General features: G+C 34.5%; 1 protein-coding gene across 1 annotated transcript in view; it reads right to left on the bottom strand.

Moving 5' to 3' along the window:
- The window catches only part of LOC110996774 (headcase protein), a 44047-nt gene extending 20075 nt beyond the window's left edge, over nt 1-23972 (bottom strand). Inside the window, exons 1-2 of the mRNA XM_022264603.2 lie at nt 23173-23972; nt 8862-8958 (exon numbers count right to left, since the gene is read on the bottom strand). Coding sequence (XP_022120295.2) covers nt 8862-8958; nt 23173-23762 — 687 coding nt within the window. The 5' untranslated portion in view covers nt 23763-23972. The remainder of the gene's footprint in view (nt 1-8861; nt 8959-23172) is intronic.
- Nucleotides 23973-24988: the final 1016 nt, after the last annotated feature.

The following is a 24988-nucleotide window of genomic DNA, read 5'->3' as shown; positions in this document are numbered from 1 at the left end:
TATGTAAGAGAAATTTATGTGTCTAAATCCTTTTTATAGATACGTGATGATTTTGTGCCATTGGACCTAAATTAATTGTATCAGCTCTAACGGAACCCAGAGAGTGGCGACTGAGTACAAATATCAGTGTATATACAATATACATTGGTAAACAGTTATAGACGTAAATATTAAAAAAGCTGGAATGATTACTTTTTCTTTCCTTTTCCAAATCAAGGGCTTAGTTAGATGCAGCGAGCACAACTGGCAAAAATATCTCCGCCACTATTTTATTGCCAAATTTGTTTAATAAAAAATTTATTCAAAGGAAATTGTAAGAAACAATCTAGGCACAACTTCAGTGTGCCATATTTTTAAGTTGTTAACAACAGAAATAGAATTCCTTAAGTATTATTTGAAATGTTTTTAAAATCGTATTAAATATCTATAATAAAAATATCGTATTTTCACACTAATTACACTACACTGCAGCTTAACTATTTATGTTACTATAATTTGCTAAAGTAATTTATACAGCGCACCTTATAATTATATGGACCGTTCGTTAGTACACTGATGCATGTATTTACTCTTATAAGGAAACTTCTTGAGTCTTGTGCGATGTGTTTTACGACAATCATAAAAAAAGTCCATTTTTAAAATATATTTTCAACTTTCTCACTTTCCAGGCTGTGTAATCACCAACGAGCAATCATGGCAACCCCATTCGGAAAGAACCACCATCAACTCCGACTGGCAGGTAGCCGACAAAATAATCACGAAAGAAAAAGTAACATGGGCAATCAACTCATTTCTACCACTCAAAGCGGCTGGCTTGGACGGCATATTCCCAGGTCTACTAAGATGGAGTGGGAATATCTTGGTGAACCATCTGGTACCAGTATTTCGAGCCTGCTTAGCTCACCGCTATATACCTCTGAAATGGAGAGAAGTGAAAATCATTTTTATCCCAAAACCGGGTAGAGAGGACTATACCCAGGCCAAATCATTCAGGCCCATCAGTCTCACTTCATTCTTTCTCAAGACGCTGGAGAGGCTGGGAGATCTGGAGATTCGTAGTCGGGTATCCCTGTCTAGATTTTTACATCCCAATCAGCATGCCTACAGCTCAGGCAAATCAACGGAATCATCACTCCATAACGTTGTTTCCCGCATAGGCAACTCATTGAAGATAAAGCAGTCAACCCTTGGCGCATTTATTGACATTGAAGGTGCCTTTGACAAAACGAATTTCGCGAGCATTACCAGAGCGCTTGTATCTTGTGGAGTACCAACGACTCTTACAGAGTGGATCAATAATATGTTAAAACAACGAGCTATACAGTTCACCGTAAATACCACTACAAGAGGCATTGTCTGCAGGGGCTGCCCACAGGGTGGCGTCCTTTCGCCGCTCTTGTGGAATCTAGTGGTAAATGAGCTCATTACAGAACTAAATGCTATCAATCTTTACACAGTAGGGTATGCGGATGACATAGCTATCTTAGCATCGGGAAACTTTGAAAGCACCTTATGCGATCTCATGGGAAGAGCTTTCAGAGTAATTGAGAGATGGTGCAATCAGCACGAGCTATCTGTCAATCCATTAAAAACGGAACTAGTGCTATTTACAAACAGGAGAGTTCTCGGACCGCACAAGCTACCGAAACTCTTCAACACTGAACTAAAACTAAAAGAAAGTGTTAAATACTTAGGTGTGATTCTGGACAGTAAACTGCTATGGAACAAACACCTTGAACATAAACTAAACAAAGCAACGATCGCCTTTTATCAATGCAAAAAGATGCTAGGCGTCAAATGGGGCCTATCACCCAGAATCACCCTATGGCTATACACTGCCGTAATAAGGCCAATGCTAGCTTATGGTGCCCTGGTATGGTGGCCGAGAACAGAACTACAAACGACAATAACGAAACTTGGGCGCTTCCAAAGGCTCGCTCTATCGGCTACCTGTGGTTGCATGAAAACAACACCAACTGCAGCAATGGAGTTGGCCCTAAAAATTGTACCCCTGGATCTACACATACAGCAGGAGGCAGCATTAGCAGCCATTAGGCTTATGATATTGGATCTATGGGGCAAAAATCACTATAGCGCACACACAGCGATTCTCAACAGGGCAATAGAGTACCAACCTCTAATAGCCGCGCCATGCGATAGGATCGTTAACCAACATATAATAAACAAGAAATACCAGGTCCAAATGGAAGAAGAGAAATGTGATCGATCGATCCTGAATGAGCTTCGAATATTTACTGATGGCTCAAAAACAGGGCGTGGCTCCGGCGCTGGCATATTCTCCTTGGATCTCAACATTAACACACACTTATCTCTAGGCACGCACAGCTCGATTTTTTCAATGCGAATGTGTCGCCCTGACAGAAGCAGCCAGAGTCGTGCAGCGACTAAGAGTAAACAACTTTTGCATTAAGTTTGTATCCGACAGTGCGTCTGTGCTGTTGGCACTAGCAAGCAAAACGACAAATAATTTGCTGGTACTAGAATGTCATAATGCACTGGAGGAAATAGCCCTGACAAACAGGGTTACCCTACAGTGGATTAAAGGACATAGTGGATCTCTTGGCAATGATGCTGCCGATGAACTTGCGAGAAGAGGCTCGGACATATTGCCTGATGGCCCGTATCCTCTCCTGCCCTTGCCCTTCTCGCAGGTGCGAGCATGGATTCGCCAAAGATCAGAAGAACTCCAGCAACAACGCTGGTCACGAAGTGAGGACTGTAGGCAATCCAAAATGGCTATGCCGGCAGCTAACCCAAAAATGACAAAACAGCTACTAAACCTTAACAGAACTAGTCTCAGAACAATGATAGGTACAATCACGGGCCATTGTCTCCTCAACAAACATCTTTTTGTCCTAGGCGTGACAGATAGCCCCGTGTGCAGAGGCTGTCTCAGCGCAGAGGAAACAGTCACCCACGTAGTCCTGGAATGCGAGGCTGTGGCTAAACAACGTACAGATATCCTCAAAACAGTGAGGTCGCTCCGAGAAGCCTGCGAAGTGCCCAGGAAGCTTCTGTGCTTCTGGAAGGAGTTAGGCTGGCTTAGTTAGCCAGGACTTCACGCACAACGGACCTGCTAAGAGTCTAAGTGCGGAAAAGGAGTCTCTACATACATACATACAATATATTTTCAATACTTTAGTTGACGTTTTAACTAGCTATACATTCTTACATCTAAAATCTGCATTGCTATTTGTTATGTAAAAATTAAAAACAAAATAACTTCACGCCGTATGTATACTTAAATTAAGTTATATTATAACGACCCTTTTCTGATGTCACATGAACGAATACGATGTATTGTATCAAATAACCTATGAATCTCTTAAAACGCTATACTACTATTTATTTACAAATTAAATAGGGCCAGTCGCACACAACATAAAGGTAAAAAGCAAGATCTAATAAGAGTAAGTATATCTCGATTACTATATCAAAGTTGGCTGTTAGCTGTTTCTATTTCGTATTAAAAAGTCTAGTAATTGATTGGTAAATTTGCAAGCGCTGCGCTTGCGTCGCATGCACTGTAAGTAGGACGCGCGCGAGCATCGACCCGCCGGCCGACTTCAGGGTTAGCAAGCGAACTCAGTTTGTCGTCAATGCATGCCAACAAACTATTGCGTAACCAAACATTCACACCATTCACAAACATTAGAATACACAAAATTCCAGACAAAAAATTCCAAATTCAAAATACAACTATGTTGGAAACTTCGGGAATCTCAATGCATAACTAATCTAAACCACTAACAATAATATTATCGTTATCGGGATAATAATAGTAGAGATCAACGACCGCTCCAGTTCTATTCGAGTTACGCCCGTCTACGACAAGTTACAATGTAGTTCGTGGAAATGCGATTATTGTGGAATGGAAAATGTTTGAAAAACCGCCTAGGCGACAGTGATCACGTACTTCGAGCAGACTATGTGTGTACGCCGTCTAATGACTCACTTATGAGAAAAACAAGCGACGAAGGTCATGTAGCAATTAGGTTTAATTCAATTATTTTTTGCTTATACAATCGCGACGTAAACAATTGAAATGTACGGTATTTTAATAACGTTTAATTATTCTAAAACATATAACAGTGTGTATCAAAAATGTACTAAAGGATGGTACCATGGTAAGATTTCTTTGTATTTCTTGGGTGAAAAATTTGGTGGACTCAGTTTCCATACATTCCGTTGCGCGTAAAGATATCTTAGATATTCTAATGAATTGTATCCTGTGTAGTTTAACTGTTAATGTCAATTTTGAATATCTCTGTGGCGTAGTTGTTGCCTACCGCACATGACATTCTAGGTTTGGGCCGATGATATAAAAATAATAAGCCAAAATCTTTAAACAACTGTATTAGAACTCGCTTAGTCATAATACTGGCCAATTTTAAGTAAGAACTCTATTAAGGCTTATTTGTGATAGTTTCAAAACAAAAGGATTTAGTTTAACCTTAAAAGAAATTGTGGAGCGAAAACGAGCGTGGGCTAAGTGTAGGTAGACACTGAATACTCTAATAAATTGGAACAACTTGGCAATGTTTTATTAGAAACAATTGCCCTAAAACCAAAGTAAAATACTTTTGAAGCTGCTCAGCTGGGACTGATTTATCATTTCGCGTATCTTGTTATAAATCAAATTTATAACCACATTTGTAATACACTTGCAGTGCGGGATAATACAAAAACACAAATAAATTGTAAAACTAAATGATCTCAACTGTATTTCATTTAAATTGTTCATTCATATTTCATGATGCAAAAAATTGATTGATAGCGATAAATGTTAAATTTATTATATCTACGAAACTTTTATGTCAACTACAAAATAATCACAAATATTTTACAACCAGATTGAATTTAATAGTGTTAGTAATAAAAACCCGTCTCGATCTCTTGGCCGTGTTGGGCATAAATGTTCTCCAATTGGATACTTGCGTTATCTTTGTAAAAACTTGATTGGAGACCTGCGAAACCAAACCAGTAGTCTTTGGTAAAGTTAAGATTACCATTTATAGCACGCTCCTAAAGGTGCTGACGAAATCACAACTCCTGTAAGAATATGTAAGACGTTCGGTACAAGATTAGAACATTCCGTATGATTAGAGGGCTGCCGTTGTAGTAATTATTTATAACATCGCAGTAATGGAGCAATTACGTGTGTCAGTCTTACGAAACGATCGATATCTGAACTAGTATGTGATTGCGCGTCGAGCTATCATCGCAAGGCAACTTTTTCTAGTACAAGAAAGTTGCAACACGAGACCTAACAGACTTCCAGCCCTATTGTATCTATTAGTAGTCTACTTTCTTATTTCTTGCCATTTACGGTCGGTTGAGAAAATCAAGATGCATTCTTAATCGCTCTTCGTAAGTTATAAGAAAGCACATGACAGCATAATCTCTCTTAAACACGTGATAATTTTTCATGTTTTATAGCTCACTTCGATCGGTAATTATTTTCGTTGTTTTTACAGTTGAAAGAAACCGTCTCAATGCAATTACGCTGCGAAATAGCGTTCATGTTTGAAATAAAATAAATCAATTACAACGCCGAGAGCAGTCGCCTAAAAACTAAATCGATTCGCAATCATTCAATTGCAGTATTACAAGCGGAGGCCCCAGGCTCGGCCCAAACGATAAAGCTATTATCTCATTGTTGGAGCAGGCAAGACGATTTAAAAAAACACTGCTAATCCTCATGGGAAGCCTTGAGCGGGGTATCGAGTGGCCGCGCGCGCTCGTTGGATTTAGTTACATGCACGACCGCGTGTCTGCCGCATCTTTGAGGTCTGATGGAATTATGATGTCTGAAATTGACGTTGCCTTGATTTGTTTTAAACTTCCTATACATGTAGATTTAGTAGGTTGGTCTGGATAACAAACATTTTATAATAATAGCGGCCCATACATTACATTCAAAGCATTTCGCTGAGATTCAGAATATATATATCTTAATTTTTCTTGCCATTAAAAGAGCCTATATTAATCAATGATAGTGTAGCATTCAAATGTTGAATGATATTTTAAATCGGTTTTTAAGGCTATTCGTTCCAAACATAATTACATATATTCCTCTTCATAATATAAGTATAGAAGCATAGACAATTTTAGAGGCTTTGTGAAATTATTTGCAATCAGCAGAATGACTAAAAATTCTAAAAAGCTTTCAGACACGAGTAATTAATACATCGTTATTGATGTTTTAGTGTGTGTTTTATTAATGGGTCCACGCTGTAACATTAATAAAAGCGTCTACCTAAAGTTTAGCCTCCGTCTTTTGAACGTCGCAAATAAATCCTCCGAGACACTTTATGAAGTCGTTGAGCTCGTTAGTCTGATGTTTGATCGTGACGATACTATCTAGCGCTTATGTATAACTGATGTGAAAATCGTTCACACTAAGAATTCATAATAAGTACTTACAGGTATGGCTAACCGGTCTGGATAATCAATACACTCGCAGACGTTAAGGCTCCATAAATAGAAGAAATAGACGCTTTTAATGATCTACTCCGCAAAATCGTGCCTCAACTGTCACTGTTATCAAACACACGGCTGTTGAATCAGTTTACGAGGTTTTTATTGACAAATAATCTGAACGTAAAGTATGACATTTCGCAAAACCAAAACTACTGACAAAGTCGAGGATTGATAGCGTTTTAGATTAACAATTCTGGTTTATAGCTAATGGTATAAAAATCCCACAGAAGCATTAGTCTAATATATGGGAATGCAAAGTTATGAAGTTTCCCCTAGTGGCGAACAAACGAGGTAATGTCACGCGACATGGAGCGAAACAAGTCGGTAGAGACAGTACTGGTCGTTTACTCGATAAAGCCCAGAGAATGCTTTGGACTAACTGCACCGCTTGTTAAGTCGCGCCATTACTAAAAAAATCTATTTTAAGACGCAAACCGGACAACAGGTTTTCTACTGAAACATAATTATTTGTTTAGATTAAGATCAGATCGGTACAGATTTTCGCAATCAAATAAATAAATATATTCTGATTAATTAAATCTCATATAATGAAATCAAAAAGTGGCAGTTAGTTCGTGAGTTATTAATTTATAAATTCCAAGAATTGTTCTAATTTGCTGCTGTGATTTAAATAAAATTAGTAAGCGTTTTATAAAAAAATGATAACGTCGAAAATCACATTTTCGCTAATTCAGATTCGTTCATAACGACGCGGGAGATAATAGATTTAAATTGAAGCCATAGTCTACTAATAAACCCGATATGAATTACAATTCATGTATCGAGACAACCAGAGCGTACAGATGGTATAAACGAATAGTTGAATTTCGCAAACGAACACTAGATGCATTATCAGCAGTGGTAGCTGAAAATAATTATTCAATCGCCGTGACAGTAAAAATAAGTACTCTGCAACAAGCACTGGGCAGTAATAAATATCAAACAACGACGGGTAAAAATAGAAGCAGGCACGACGGGCGGGCGAATGACCGTCAGTTGACATACAACGAGCTCAAGGCCTGAGGAGATTAGATACCAACTGCCAACGGTGCATAACAAACACACAACCAATGTACTTAGAATTGCAAAATAATTCAACGCAAGTCTAATGGAACAAAAACATAATATACTAGGGTTGACTTACGCCCAAACCCAATAACCTATCTCAATCCATTCTTGACTATCTGATAGAGACATCTTAATCAAATAATGTTAAAAGTGTGCCAATAACCAATCAACGAATTGTAATAGCCATCTGTCGATACAAGCTATCCATTGTAGGTCAGATCTGTATATGTAGATAGACCTTTGTATGAATATGACAGTTCAACTGTGCCAATATCATATCTGAAGATTTTAACTTCCACCAGTTTTTAAAATAATTAAAAATCTATTTGATATGTTTTAAACATAAACATGTATATGTTAATAATATTTGTACAGTTTTATTTACATTATTTAGTTTATATTGATTATCAAATATGAGTGTAAAGCTAAGATCTCTTAGCTTTACACTCATATTCCATCCATCCGTCGCCAAAAATGGATTGTCTTCGTAGGGTTTGGTTATTGGTTTAATAAATCCAATGCTTAAAAAACTTTAGCTTAATGTAACCAGGGCTAGAATTTCAAACAAATGTTGTGTGACGATTAAATTACAGCGGAGGTACGTTTATTTGGCAGAAGTCGTAGCTCCATGCGCCCACAAGGGCGCCTCCCGTGACGCCATTTTATCGCGAAAAGTGTCAGACCAGTGTTTTTACTGCACCCCCGACAACGGCAAACTTTCACCTCCACAAACCTTTTCAGTAATAAAAATATTTTACTGTCGCATTCCTCTTACGTGTTCACTTGGTTTCAGATTAGAATTTACATCGTGATGTACATTAAGTTCGCGCGAGTAAACACACCTAGTCTGGAGACACTAACAAAATATTTAGGCAAGTTATAACAATTGTAGTATAAAAAATCTTTAAATGGAATAGAACATAAATATTTAATCTTTTTCAGTGAAATCCACAATTCCGTCAAGTCAATAGCCGCGGCTTAAATACAAATATATACTTCGAGAAGTACACGAAAATGTACCCTGAAAACGTAGGCAGAATTTTAATTATATAGAGAAAATGATTCATACTTAGCCCTTAAATGAGAATACATAAATATTTATGTCGAATCAAGACTTAATACCAAAAGTTTAAATATTAAAGATCAGATGTTGGCATAAACAGCTGCTTTTATATTGACATCTTAAAACAATAATCGTGATGACCAAATAAGGATTTACCCAAATATGGCAACTGTTAAACGTCTCGGAATAATTAAATTTATTTAACCTAAATGCTCTGAAGTATTACCTTAATCTGATATGAGTTGACTTTATGCTTCGGCAAAAGGTTGAAAGTAGAAAAGTCCAGTCTTCTAGAAAATATACCATTCGCACCAGCACCAGCCCTGAAAACAAAAAACAATACAAAATTTATAAATTGCCTAATCTTACGATTATATGTATTATGTAAATATATAAAATTTATAAAAGTATGTCATTACTAGTAAGTTATTTATTTATACTGTTTTATATTTTGATAAATTAAGACACTCCTGAATATAGTAAGACAAAATTGAACAAAAATACAACTTGAAACAATAAAGATTCAATAGTTGAACTGTTTGTAAATATCTGTTTTAAGGCATACAATTACAGTGACATTGTAAAATTACCTCGCCCATTTAACCAGAAAATTGATGCTATCTGAACGAAAAATGAATTTTGTTCTGGTTGAAATGATATCAGAAATACATTGTCATTTTGTATCGTAAGACGCAACAGCGCAAGCGACGCTCACAAAAAGCGAAATAAAATTCCAAGGTTATGCGAAAAAAACTTGTTTATTTCATTGCCAAGGCCAACCGAATTAGATAGCAAGTCTCGTATCTTGCGGGCGTGTCAACATAGCATTGTGTTTACATTCGCGTACAGAGAAAATACCTTGTTCATTATTTCTGTTGAAAATATATAAATATTTTTAATATAGTTTCTTTCGTAGGTTTTTCTAACCTACCCCTTCGGCTGTCATGGTAGCTGAGTACGATCAGTTGCAAATTACACTTTTCACGCTTTCTTGGTAAGTTGCGACAGAAAAGAATTTTCACCCACTTAAAATATTTTAATAAAAAATCATTGAAAAGTATGATAGAATATTACACCACTTTTAAAAAATCTAATTGATTAAGCGCTGCGATTTTACCAGTAAAACATCGTGACCGGAAGATTGGTGCACATAACAAAATATGCTTTAACGATAAAAATTCGTGATACTGTTGCCCTTGAACGAACAATGCCTAATTTATTTAAACAAAAACATCGACAAAAATGTTGCCCCCATTACGAATATTATACAATACACGTGTTCGTTCATTACAACAAAAAAGAGCTTGTGATCAGTCAACTAAAATAAAGGCTTGTTATTTGTGAGACTATCAAAAAAGGAACAAACAACATTATGGATTCAAGGACACAAACACGGAAAGTACCGATGCACCAAGCAAGTTATACATAATCAAATGCAAATAATAAAAATAGTTTGTTTACGAGACAGTGGGCACAAAATGGCGGCGCTGGCCTTGGGCATGGATAAAAATAACACACAATATAAGCACTCGATGTGTGCGATGTTTTATCAAATTCAAAGGCGAGCACGTTGAATGCATAACTCCGATATTTAAAACAGAAATACTTTGACTTATTTCATTTGTTTTTTGTTGAATTTAAGCCTGATTCTTATTTTAAAATAATACTTTGCTAGGTTTCTGTTTGTCTATGATTTATAATGGAACTTGACTTAGTTTTTTCATATAAATAAATAAATAAATAATACTTATTCCAAGAGCGAGCAACAGCTAGGTATATTAGTATCAGAACAGAATTCAGTGAGTTTTGTATAGAGATAAACTAATGTCTATTGTGATTTGAAAGTAGACACTTAGTGGGAGCTCAGGAACCGGTCCTGACTTTCTCAATCAGCCCACGGCCGATTCAGGCTTGGTGTTAGGGTAGGAATTATCACACGCGATTGTATAGAGCTGGCGAGTCAAGAAAAAAAATAAATTGTATACTATAAAATTAAGAATGGTCCAGAGATTCTCGGTGTTTATTTAGTAGATGATACGTGGAGTGAAAAACATGGCCGACATAGATTCGGTGACGGTTTATTTGAAAATAACACAAACGCGGCAGAATTTTATACATACCGCAAAGCAAATCGTCAAGGTGCCTTTGTGGCGCCATTTAAATGTGGACGTGCCTTGAAATTTCTTGTGTTATTCAGCATTAAACAGCTTTTAGATAAATTCTAATCCTAAAGTAAACCCCACTTCCATAACTCTAGTAGCCTGCATATAAATATTTATAGCATTTTACTGTTCGTGAACTAGGTTCTAAGGACTAAACGCTATGGTAATAAACAATGGTTTATTAAGACAACGTTGAAAAAAGATTATGTATTAATGCATGTTGCGATGTTATGTCATTCACGCATAAATTAATAGTCTGTGAATAAGCTCTGAACATATACAAATATCGCACTAACATTCTAAAGATCCGTACGTAGGTGGTACATTGCATCATTTGATCACGACGCCATTTAATTACTTGAAAATAAAATCGACATAAGCTGTACTGGGATAATGTTTTACATTGTAATGTAAATACCATGTAAGATTGTTATCGTTCAAGTATATCAGACAGTTTGAAACAATGAAATGAATTCATTAAATTGTAACGATCAAGGCTGACATTCAGCAGTCACGGTTGGTTTCCTATTTTCAATTTATTTCAGAAAGGTTAAGTAAGCTGTAAATGAAGTACACAGTTTTGTTCAAGTGTAAATGAGTGACCCAGTACAATGCAGTGTGAAACGCGAAGTAAACAAAGAAGACCTTGGCCGCGACGCGGGCGCACAATAGGCCCCACTAAATTCGATTACAAAACATGGGCTTGCTTTGTCGGCAGTTTTTTATCATTTGCACCACTTCCTTAATGGTAAGCACATTCATGCTATTACATTTATACAAATTATAGTCAGCTAAACACTTTTCAGAACGAATATGATACTTTATTTAAAGTATCATATAACCTATTTGTTATATTCCGAGTAACTGCGTTCAAAGCATAAACAAAATTTTCATTATAAATTCTCAAGGCACAATGCCCGGAAATTATAAGACAATTGATATCTATTTTGTTATTCACCGACAAAATTTTAGTCTGCGATTCGATTATGTTTCAAGGTTTCTGGACCTCATTAGGATTCCAAAGGAACAAAGATGCCGAACTTTGTGGGATTTTCAATACCCTCATTAGAGTCGACGTGAAATATTTCTTTGAAGTTTGATCCGAGATAAACAAATTATGGATTAAATTGTATCTCGCGTGACAAAGGAAAATTGTTTTTCGTAAGACAATTGGAAAATGGGTCATGCCGGTCGCACCCAAACTAACGGGTAATAAAAATAATTAGGCAATTAGTGCTGGAGATGGAGGCGTGTCGTTTTGTCCATTGTATGTAAAAAAGACACCCAATTGACTGTAACCAATAGATGTAAAAACTATATTTTATCTTAGAAATTTGCATATGAAATTGCAGCATAATTTAAGGCATTAATGTATTCTGAAAATCAATACATTTACATATTATTACCTAATGATTGATCGACGTTTATAAAAACATAACCCAACTAGTTTCTTACTTTTTACAAGGCACATAGAAATGATACATGAACACAGGTTATCTATCCGATGTCTCGCATCGATTTCTTCTGCCATGTTATTTTAATTATTTTTTGCTTCTGTTGATTGATTTTTTTAAACTATATTTAAAATGTTGTAGAATTTGAATGTCATTTATGTTACCTTTAGTACCTACTAAGTATTATTCAGTTGTTTTAGTTTTTATTACTTACTGTTTTTTTTTTGTATGTAATAGTAAAAAGGAGATTGATTATCGGTAACTTTATAAATATTTTGTGTATTTTATTTCTAACAGATATAAAGAATCTATAACACATATTCTAAAATAATATAAAAATTATAGTTGAACGCTAAGTTTGCCTTTTAAAAATTTAAAATATGGATGCATGATTAAAGATGGTATGGAACTATAAAAGTTTACAGAAGTTTAAAGAAGCAATTTACTCTATTATAATTATGGTAAATAAGTTATGGCCAATTATGTACACTTATTATCTTAAATAATGTACATTACAATTCTTGACTTGACACTACATTACTCGTAATATCAAGTCAATGATACTATTTATGGTCTATGTCCTAAAAGGTGCAAGTACACTAAACTGTGTAAATTAGTCTTTAAAAAACAAAGATAAACTTAATAATATCATACAAATATTTATCAATTTGTTAGATCATTTAAACAAGGAAATGACAAAACTATATGCGTTAAATTACTTTTAAAAATAAAGTTTGTTATTTCAAGAAGAGGTGGACTCGATGAAACCCATAAAACTAATTTAAAACTTTATGAGACGCGTCTATTTATAATGAACGAAACGTCTTAGTTCATTGCAAAGTATTCTTCAAACGACTAAATTTAAAGTAATGTAAATAAAATAAATAGATTTGACAGCGCAGAAATGTCAAAAGTGTTTTTAATTTAAATGTCAGGCGCTAAATGTCATAATAAATACGGAAAATGTTACAACTTACATACATGCAATCCGATTAAAAAGAGCTGGTGTCCTTGCCAATACGCATTAAAGATTTTCACACTCTAAAATTATAAAGGTACCTATTAATAAGAATGACATCTTTTTGAGATCCATAGAGCTACATTATACTATTATTTATATGTACTGAACATATAAATTATAATGTAGCTCTATATCTATATATGTACTGAACATACAAATTATAATGTAGCTCTATACATATAATGTATACATAATGAACAGGATACTATCTACTTTGGCGGGAAATGGTTGTCATGGCAACCAACAAATTTTAAGTCTATGTTGCCACATAATAATGACAACTAAAAGTATATTTGACAATAGAATTCTGACATAGTACGGAAACATTTTCTATTTTCAAATGTTGAGACAATAAATCGTAAAATGGTCTGTGGCTTACCGATCGAAAAAGCGCGAATCATTATTTTATAAGAAAAACAAGAGTATTTTTAATTAATATACCAAAGTATGTAAATGCGGGCACGAAGCCAATGAGTTTTCGCACGTAATGCAATAAATTTTCATTAATTAACTTTTTATTTAGTGTTAACAAGATTTCATTTAAGCAGATGTAACTGTAAACATTTTAATAAAACAAACAGAAATATTGATGCACAAATAAAATTAATTGCAAGAAATAAAGTCATTTTATTTTAATTACAAATTAAATTTAATTCAGACACGTAAAACAATTTAAACATTACACTCAATCTGTGTAAAAAGAACTACAAATACAAATTTAAATACGTAAAAAAATGAGTTTTCATAACAGGAAATATGTCGTAAAACATCCGACAGTCGCATACATGACTTAATTAAACTATAAATCACTGTCTCCATTTACATGACAAAATAACGTGAGGTTTTAATGCAATTTAGACAAGAAGTGTAATTGCACTTGATGTGTACCAATTACCTCTATCAAACAAGCAAATTGGTAAATAATTTCTTGAATAAACATTAATAAGCACAAAAAATGCTGTTATGCTCTTTTTTATTCGAGTTTCTAGAGACTTGAGACTTAAGACTTAATCTTACAACTTGTTATAATTATAGTTTGGTGAATATGGTAACAATTCAAAACAAAATATGCTTGTTACGTTAGATTCTGATTGGTCAAACGGGATCGCGTCGCATGTCAGTGATTGGAATAGATTAGTGTTTTTTAACCTTTTCGAATAGCCCCTTAAGAATCGAATTCGGCAAACCCTGTGGGGCATGGGCCCTACTGGAAAACACTGGTCTAGTCGATTAACTAATCACACTCAAGCACAACGGGCCATTGTCTAGTCTTTCACATCTTAGAAATATTTGTTTTTTTTTCTATGACATCACTACTAAGTAAACCGCATAAACGAACTTACTGTCAACTTACACAGTCGGTAAAACAATGTTTGCAGTTGTTATAAGAAATAAAAGAGATAATTGATTAAATTATTATTATTCGATAAATACCAATGTCAGAGCAATTTGCAATTCAAATTAATTACGCAGTTAAGAATAGCTGTAGTGAGTTAAATACATAATAAAATAGGTATGAATTATATAACGCATCTACTTATCAACTATTTCTACATTATCACGTTGTTCTTGACCAAGGGCAACAATTACTGTATTAATAGAGCGCACGCCAAGTACCGCGTACAAAGTTATTTATATGATTTCATTTGAATCGAATTTATACATACAAGATGCAGTTAGCTTTTGGCATGTAATACTGAGAAGTTTTCGTTTGTTTACTAAAATAAAGTCCCAAAAAGAAATTTTACAAGTTAATGTAATAAATTTTTGCCGCCATAAATAAAACGCAGCGTGACAACACGACCTCAATTGTTTCATAAACAAGTGCATAGAAATATGACGCATTAAGTGCATGTTGAGGACGGTTAGTTATTTAGACGCAGTTTATCGCAACAATGTCGTGAAAACGATATAAATTCTTCCATAGCTAAACTGACATCAATAGTGAATATATAGTCGGTTGAAATATAGCGATTAGCGCACCTATGCAGAAGCCAAATGGGGTTATAGAAATCATAATTTGAGTTGTACCTATATCGCCTTTACGGACGTTGCATTATGAGTAATGGTTTTTTAAAATGGTATATCTGCTGGTTTGATTGTAGTGTCTATAAACCATAGGAAACGAAATTTGTTTTTTTTGTATCGAATCTCGCTGTTGGTCTTAAGGCCCTTTACGAAACGAAATTTGGCTTACCCAATCACTATACATATAATACAGACTGCTAACATATTGTTTTCATACGAATGCGATACTGTGATATCAAGCTGACAAGTCAACGCAACCATAAATCTCATATCTAATCTAAACGTCATTTCCAGTCTATTGCGGGAGATATATTTCGATTTATACATGAAGCTAAGAGCATACGTTGCAATGAAGATAATAAATTCATAGTATCCATTTCAGTACTGGCAAGCACAAATTAAATCAGACTTAAGCTGTATAAGGAATGTCATGGATTTAAATGGCGATCAAGATGCTCAACGCAAGTTGGAATAGATCTCTGATTAACGTAAATGTCACGACTAATTATTCAAATTATCGTAAGAGAAAATCGCTATTGTCAAAATGCGCGGGAAGAATAAATGGTTTCTTCGTTCAAAACATTTGTAATATACAGAAACATGACACCGTTTGTCTAAATTAGAATAACAATTGGCGGGAAATTTAAAATATATTTTTAAGTTCTCAATACGTATAAAAAAGGGCGATTGAATAATTATATTATTGGGATACTCGCAAAACTATCAAAATCAATAACGTTATTTAGTTGGTTAAGTGATAGTAATTGACGTCTGAATGCTGAAAATCTAAGAACGTTCATGCGTAATAGATTTACTTGAAATCGAAAACAATTCCCTTCCATTATTGGCATAGATTGACCTTTAGATAGATTGGATTTAAGCGCAACGAACTACTGAACTTTATGTAGGTTATCATTTCAACATTGGATTAGGTGTGTAACATTATCTCTACAGCATTGGTTAATTACTCCCCAGTCACTTATTGCAATATTTCATATAAAAATTTGATCATAGTAAAGAAAACGCAAAGTAAATTGAGCTCTTAACGACATTTGATAGGAACATATAATTCACTTATTAACTGATTACTTGACTTAACTTGACACAGGTCATAAGATAATAAAAATATTGTTTTTGCCCTGATGTTTTTTTTTTTTCAGTTTTATCTAAACCAGATCTTTTAATTAGTCACCCTTGTCATTATGGACAATTGACATGAATACACTCGAAATTCTGTAGTCTTTGGTTCATTTGTAATGCTATGTAATTTTGAACGTTTAATTTTAACAGTCTATTTATTAAATTCGAAATAAAAATTTGTAAAATATAATTTGGTTTTGAGAAGTGTTATTTTAGTTCAGTAAACACTAGACGGGTTCGTTTACAAATTTAATTGCATTGATGATCGCCCGCCGCGCGACGCAAATAGCACGACTCCGTCCGTGAACCTATACGAACTTTCTCCGTATACTGAGCTTGTTTCTTAAACGTTATAAGATTTCACATATTTACTTTAAAGACTCTTTATTATTCAACATTGGTGGCAATACATACAGTATTAATTTAGTTAATTATTGAAAAATCTTACTAAGACACGAAATCATCAAAAACAATTATACAGTGATTAATTGAAATCTGGTTTTACAATACTCTTAACCGGTTTCATAGAAAGTATTAAAAATATGCATAATGTAGTGGTCAATTGCGTCTGGGACAGAGAAGTTAGTCATTTTGAAAATTAATGGCTAATTTATGCATAAACCGCTCTAAATTGTCCTTACTTCGCCAACAGAGCAAACTTGATGCAATGGCCAGGCTGCGACGCGAATTATAATTAAGATTTATAAGGGATTAATATTAATTTAATAATATGAAAATTGCTGTATTTAAAAATGCCATCTGGTCGTAAGTCGTAAACTGTTTGCTAAAGAGCTCTTTAGTCTGTGATGGTGTTATTTAAAATTGGAATTCTGGGCAGCTTATTAATCTTGTTATATCTATGGAAAATGTACTGTGGTAAATAAAAATTAAAATTGGAATTTTGTGTAGCTAAGTATAGTTATTCGTAGTCGATGACTACGATACATTAAACGTATGAAGGTCAAGATTCACTGCCACATAACAATACATTTTGTTATATAAACCTATAGGGCATGGACAAACAATAAACGCGTTAATGCATCTGCAAGTCAAATTGGCGCATAACAATAATATTATTTCCACGTCTGACGAAAATTCCGTCTATTATCGACCAAAACTGCGTACAAGGTCGGTGTGACGAGCCACTTTAATTTCGAAAGAGATGCATATAGAGAATCGGCGAATGCATTCGGCTGCAATTTATGCAGGCATGCGCCGTTGCGCCGATCACGCCCTAAAAACTACCTTAACAACCCATGCCGCCCTCTACATGGGAACGGAAACTATCGCCTTACGAAATAAGAATAAACTCATTCATTTGAAACATGAGTAACCTTGACAGCTGTTTATTTGCAATTTAAGGAAGTATTGTTCTTATAATTTAGCGCCTTTTGTTTATTATGTAAGACAAAGTCATTTAGGCCATACCAGTACATGTTCTATAGTTCACTCAAATAGCACTAAAAACAGATCGTCCAGCAGAGTTCTACTTGTTTCACACAAATTGTATCTGGTAGAAATCGGTACTGAACTTAAAAAAACCGTATATAATCACTAATTTATATTATTTTCATGCCTCTCGCTAAATATATGTAGTGTGTTGTATCTGGTAAATAAGTATATTTAAATGTCCACTACGTACGTACACTATGGAAATAATATAATCAAGAGCTTATATATAGTAATAGTAGACGAATATGACAGTATAGGACTTGAAATCATTCTAATAACACACTTTTTTTAAATCTATAGCAAAAGCAGATGTATTGATACCCTTTAGGGGCCTCCCCTCCTATAGCCTGATGTTTCACGCGCCACTGAAGTCTGACTCATTCACTGGTCGCGCCTCAGCGTTCATTATGTAGAAACAAAAGATTAAATTAAGGTGAATCTGCCCTTAGTTTCTTAAGAATACAGATAAAAATCACTTTTTTTTAATAGTACACGAATGTTTCAGTATTATCTATCAATAATCTAGCTAACGCAAGCAATCGCGTTTTATAAAATTTGTATATCGATGAATAAATATGAACTAATACACGAGGGTGTAATACAAAAACCTTACGTCAAAAAACTCATTGTTTATAAACAAGTGTAAAGAAATCGTAGTAAATTAAGTTGAGGAAGGCGTGAAAAAACAATACAAGTCATCTAGCGTAATGTTCGTCCCAAGGCCGAATTCGTATAATTCATTTCACGATCCAAATAAACTAAAAAATCGTGTCACGATGTTTAAAATATATTATTTATATCTAACTTTATGTTTTCTCTGTTATTCAATGGTCTGAACGTTTCAATTAAAGTTAAAAAGGTTACTTAACATACAAACATTTTAACACATTTTAATAAATCATAGCATTGATACGAAACATTATTAGACTTGTTTTTCGTAGATTCGCGGAGGCTGCGTCAGTTAAGAAAATTTGACACACCTACAGCTTTTTATTAAACCGGTAATGTTAATATATTCAAAAAAGTTGGGCGTGTGCACACAATAAATACTGCGCAAGATTTTTTGTTATACAATTTGACGATTGAAATTTAACATAATAAAGGGAATAATTTGTTACGAATTAAAGTTTTCTCGCAAGATTTTTTTTAAAAATATTTTATGAATTATAATAATAAACTAAATCAACATAAATTATATTATACGTATTAAACCATTGGCATCAAATTTATGTATGTATTTCGTGATCATTTCTAATCGAGATGTAGTTGATCAGGTTTCCTTCACCGTGCGCTCACCAATACACTTTTATTATAACCTCTGTAATAAGCAAATAATTAAAAACTAATATTGATTTGAACAAATAACAATTAGCATTACACAAGATATTTACAGTTTCAATATTTATTTCCAGTCAAATTCAATGTCGTCGTTCGTGTCACAGAAAATATTTTATTAAAATTCGCAATGACACATTTTTGCCTCGACCTTTTAACTCCCATAGCATGTTTACCTGTGAGCGTACGAATAGATTTCCGCCGAGAGCTTTTTAACAATAATGTAGTAGTTTCTTGCGTAGTTTATCAACAAAAAACTGATTTAATTGTAAAGCTAATATACAAAAAAAACCAGATCAACTATGGTTATATAAGTATTTTGAATAATTAATTGCAAAATTTGGATTCATAACGATTACTACTTATTTAATCAAAAAACTTATAAATTAAAAATACAAAAATGTGTTCATCATTAAAGTTAAAATTCCAACAATAGATTCCTTAGTGATTTATTGATTTTCAATTACAATTAAGGTGACATATATATTCTCTGAGTTCCCAGACCAAATGTAATGAGGCAGTTTGTATGCAAGGCAACGTATCGTTGCTGCTTATTGTATTTATTATACCTTATTAGGATATAGCATTTATATGCTGTATTATGTAATTAAAGCATAATTAAAATGTATAGTCAGCCAAGGATAAGTTGGAGAAGGAAAGCAATTTTGACAAATCTCCACTTCCTTAGCACATGTGATGGTGCTATTAGAAGCGTTCAGTGTTCAAAAAACGTATCTTTTTAATACAGCTTAAGCTTTTACCAAAGCGAAAATAAATGACATTTGGTTAAAGAAGATTCCATATGCATGGCAAAACTAGTGACATTTAATATGTTACAATTATCTTTTTTTTATTTCTGTCCTTGGTTTTGCATTCGGTACGTGGTTAATCTTTTTATCGTAAGATTTTTAAAACACTGTCTTCACTGAGATATAATGTATAAAATTACGATCTATACTAACTGAAAACAAATAAGTTATTTACGTCGAACCTAATTTATTCACGAGGATATTTAATATAACAAAGTGTCCAATAACACTACTTACAGGCTCTATTAAGGGGAAAAAACTCTGAGCTTATGTTCTTTACAATAAAAAAATATATTTTCATAGTAAGTACCCTACAATAAATTCAAATTAATTTTAATTTATGGTTGAAACTATCAGCAATTTTAATGTTATCATCATTAAGTAAGTAAAAAGATCAATATCTGGTTTTACCATACCATTACTTGGTAACAAATATGAATTGTAGTAGCTAATTTTGAACATAAGATATTTACGAGTGTCAAAACGCAAATTCATATGTCTTTAACGAACACCAATTGTTATTTCGAGGCTCAAATTAAGTTAATTTATCCTGAGGCATATTTCTTCGAGGTTATATCTTTATAGGTCAAAGTTAACGAACAAATAAGAATCGGACGCCACTCGCCCACGTTTTAATAAAGATTAACACCTACCTCTACCATTGAGCTCTCAATAACAAAATTAAAAGCGCACAGATTATAAAGGAAATTTACAGTTTATATTTTAAATATATACACTTAAATCTGCTAACAGTTTACATTTTTGGCTATGGTATAGTAATTACCATGTTTTATTTGTGTTGTGGCAAACGTAAAAAAAAGATTTTATAATACATAAGACGGTACCACCGTAAATGATGTAAAAAGGAGGAAATTTAAATTTCGAATACGCAGGACGTGTAAGACATGTATGGACATCGGGCGTATTTTGTTCGTGCGTAGAAAACACATTCAAGTCGTGATTATCGGCTTCAAAGGAACCGGTTTTAACAGTCTTGTTTACGTTGCAGCAAAACCCGATTGCGGGATCATTTTTTATATCAATTTAAATACAACATGCTTGTGATAAACGCTTTTTTATCTGAGTTACATTCCATTGGCTAAATGGCACGGGAACGATAACGAGCAGTTTTATTGTACTGATTTTAAATTGTAGCCCCTAGCTACTTTTTATGTACTATTTGGTGCCACTACATCTGCATAGAATTTTGTCAAATAGCATGCAGAGATAAGACAACTGGATTTTAGCAGGCGATTGGATCCTTCTCCACATTAACAAAACAAACAAAAAACTCACATGCGTGTAACCTAGCAGATTTTCTTAGTGTTTGGAGTATTTTTATATATTTATTTACTGCATTTCAGGATTTAATAATTTATTTAAGTCGATAAGAAAAACCGTTAAGGGTAAATAAAGTCGACGTGAAACCCAAAAGTGCATGATGATTTGGCGAAGAAACCACATTAATTTGGACATGGGGCAGCTGGTGCAATTTGGGGAAAGCATTTTTGTAAAACGGGAAACGGAAACTAAGTGCAGCGAAGCGTAGTTAATGTATGGGACGGGTGAAATTGCATTTTTAAGGTTATGCCAATTTGTGTATCGAATACAATTGCACAATTTTAAAGTACTTTTGTATATTGTATTTGTATATATACCTACGTTAAATTATAAAATAATATCAAGACTTGTATAAAAATATATTAATTAAATTATTTATTTTCGAGTAGTAAAATAAATTTATTTCATAATATAAATATGTAATCCCAATAAACTATTAAGCAAATGTATTTACTTGCTTTAATATATTGTTATTAGTTTAAAGGATACAGTAATAATTAAAATACTTAAAAATGTATTAAAAAGAAAATCAAAGCGAATTTAAATACTTTGGTCCCTGTGGCAATGTACCTATAACGCTGGCAGCATTACCTCGCTATATTGCGATACTTATCGTTGATATATTAATTTGGATTATAATATGATAATATCGTGTAATAATGGAACTCATAAAACAAAAAAACTAAATTAAAAAGATCCTATTTCTGTAAATAGTTCCATTACAAATCTGTTATATTTACACATAATTACGAATTTTTGAATAGGTACAATTTCTTTGATTATAAAACTAAAGAAATACACTAGATAACCAATACAATACATATTTGCACATTAATTACACTTACTTATAGATTTGATGAAACAAGAGAAAAACACACAAAGCGAATAGAAATGATTATGCATTGGTTATGTATTGATATGATGAATATGCATTTTATTCATGTTTTATCTTTTTGGTCTACATAAGTACTTTTTTGTTGTTGTTGCATGTCTTAACTAAACATTTGCATCTTGAAAAGATGAGAGAATGGAATGATGTTAGTAAGGGATTAGTAGATTTAAGTGATCTCTTATCTAACTAGACACTACTGTATACAAAGAATATAATTAATACTACTTAATAAACTAAATCCATTAAAAAAAACTATCCAATTAACACCATTTAGTGTATGGTAATAGGTTTAGTGGACCACGCAAATGCATGCATATCGCCGTGTAAATATATTTAAATATTTATCTGGTAGTCTATAACTGGACAATTTGCATTATAAACGGTTTAGCTGCAAACTGATAAGCGGTCTCTTAAGAGTTCATCTCAGTTCAGCTCTACAACCAGTTCCGCACTAATAACATAGGCCTGCTATCCGATATGCTATAAACAACGAGTAAGAAATGCATTCAAATCGCCTATATTAACTGCCAACTGCCCGTATCAGGCACATACAAATATCTTTATTACTGAACGTGGGCGTTCATTTAATATGTTTGCCATTTGACTATGAACTCCGTAAGATCGCAATAACATAATATTTAATCGACTGACTCAAGAAATAACGGGTAGATAGGTTAGGTTTTCTAGTTAGATAACGCAAGTTCTTACTAGAGTTGTAGCGACATGTTTACAATGTCTTTTTATCCGTTTGCCACAAAATACATTATGCATAATTTGTTTATTCACAGGTGTTTATATTGTTAATACAGAGTAACCACGGTATAAATTATGCAAAAACGCAGTAATTCTAGACGAGAATAACAATGGTTAAAATTACAAACAAAAGTATGATAAAGCACTCACCTGATCCTGTCGGATACGATTTCATGTTTAGAATTTCTCTTTGCGGGTGTCAACGGGTTAGGCGGAGCGTGAGTAGGACTCGTCGATGGCTCCGAAGGTGCGGAAGGCGGTGAGCAGGAGCCAGAACTAGACAAGCTGAAGGCCCTTGAGCGAGCATCGATGGCAGCTGGTGTACGGCTCGATCTTGCCCGCCTTCGTTTCTTTTTATCTTCTTCAGCCCGTATAGCCGCGCCAGGCGGAGACCAATCAAGATCTTTCTTCAAGTGTCCGCGCCCGCACCGGCAACCGCAAGCTTTGAATGCCAAGTCGTAACCCTTCTTGGTCCATAGATTCTGATGCCTTTGCCTCTCAGACCACGATCGAGCTCGGCCACAAGACTTGAGGTAAGCCAGGACGCCTGCTTCCCATTGATCGAAACATTCTCTGTGCATATGCCGGCCGGCAGGGCACGTGTCGTTGCTGCAAAGCACGCGAACGGCGTCCTCAATGCGTACGGATTCCCGGGGGCGAAGGCATTCGCTAGGTACGCAGCACCCGTGACTTTCTTCTGTCTCCCGTTCACCGGTCGCGCCTTGTCTTCGCGGAGCCATGCTGCACCACGATCGACTAACGAAATCGAACGTGCGCCGCGAGAGTACTGGAGCGTCACACGAAACACATGCTTGCCGGAGCGCGCGCGGCCGACTAATAACCGCGAGTGAACGAAAGCGAAATTTCAAGAGCGCAGCGCGTCGCCGCGTTGCCCGCCGCCGCGCCACCCGCCTGCACGCGGGGCTGACCTTGCGGCTTGAGGGGACCGACGCAGGGCGGGGGGTAGCGGCGGTGCAGCGAGGGGCGGGCCAATGCGACGCGAGACGACGGGTGGGGAGAAAGTGCCTAGCAAATTTTCACTTTCGCGCGGGAGCGTACCAAGCCGCCACAGCAGTATCAGTTGATTTTAACTATCAAACCAGCTGCAGTAAAAGCTCTACTGAATGAGGCAAATGTTAATTAGGAATCAAAATCTTATGGCATCTTTTATTATTAGATACGATCAATCACAATACAAAATTTGCAAGGATTGTTGTAAACAGTACTTATTGTTTTAGTTATTTCTTTATAACTGGGTGGAAAACACGTTATAAAAGTTAAATAGAGATTCTAGCGCTTTCACAAGGCTACTTTGGGATCAACCCGTCTTATTCATTTTTTCTTTTTACCTATATATTTAATATCTGACTGTATATTTAATATCTGTATGTGGGTATAGAAGTTATCGATTTCTGTATTATTTTAAACGTTTCGCTTATATCAAAGCAAAGACGTATTGACTCAAGTTAACAAGGAGCAAATATTGTTTTAGTTATAAATAGCTGAGTTGACCAGACAAGTCGGCGATAGGTTTAAGAGTTCGAAGAATTTGATAAGTAATTGATAACGCCATCAATGCACGTGTGTTTGTACAAGTTGATTTCTTGTAGAAAGATCGATTGTATTACGTTTAGGTATTCGACCATTTTGTTTTGGCATTTGGTTACGCAGCTGTCAACATAACGGCTAGACATTTAAATACCTATTTTAGAAATAAATACTATTTAATTTATTCGTCGTATTATTTTTATATTTATTTACGACTTTTTCGCTAAGGGGTAAGCAGTGAATACGGATATCTACTTGCTACGGTCCTGACTTATGACATCTCTTGCTCCATTCACTTTCATGACATTGACCATGCATGCTCTTCAGTTCTGGGAATTTGTAAATTATCCCTTCTCTTATCTCAGATAGATACAAGTACATACATATGATTCAATTTTAATTCCCTTCATAAAAAATA

This window comes from Pieris rapae, chromosome 15 (assembly GCF_905147795.1).
Source record: "Pieris rapae chromosome 15, ilPieRapa1.1, whole genome shotgun sequence".
Lineage (NCBI taxonomy): Eukaryota > Metazoa > Arthropoda > Insecta > Lepidoptera > Pieridae > Pieris > Pieris rapae.
This window is presented reverse-complemented; position numbering and strand designations above follow the sequence as displayed.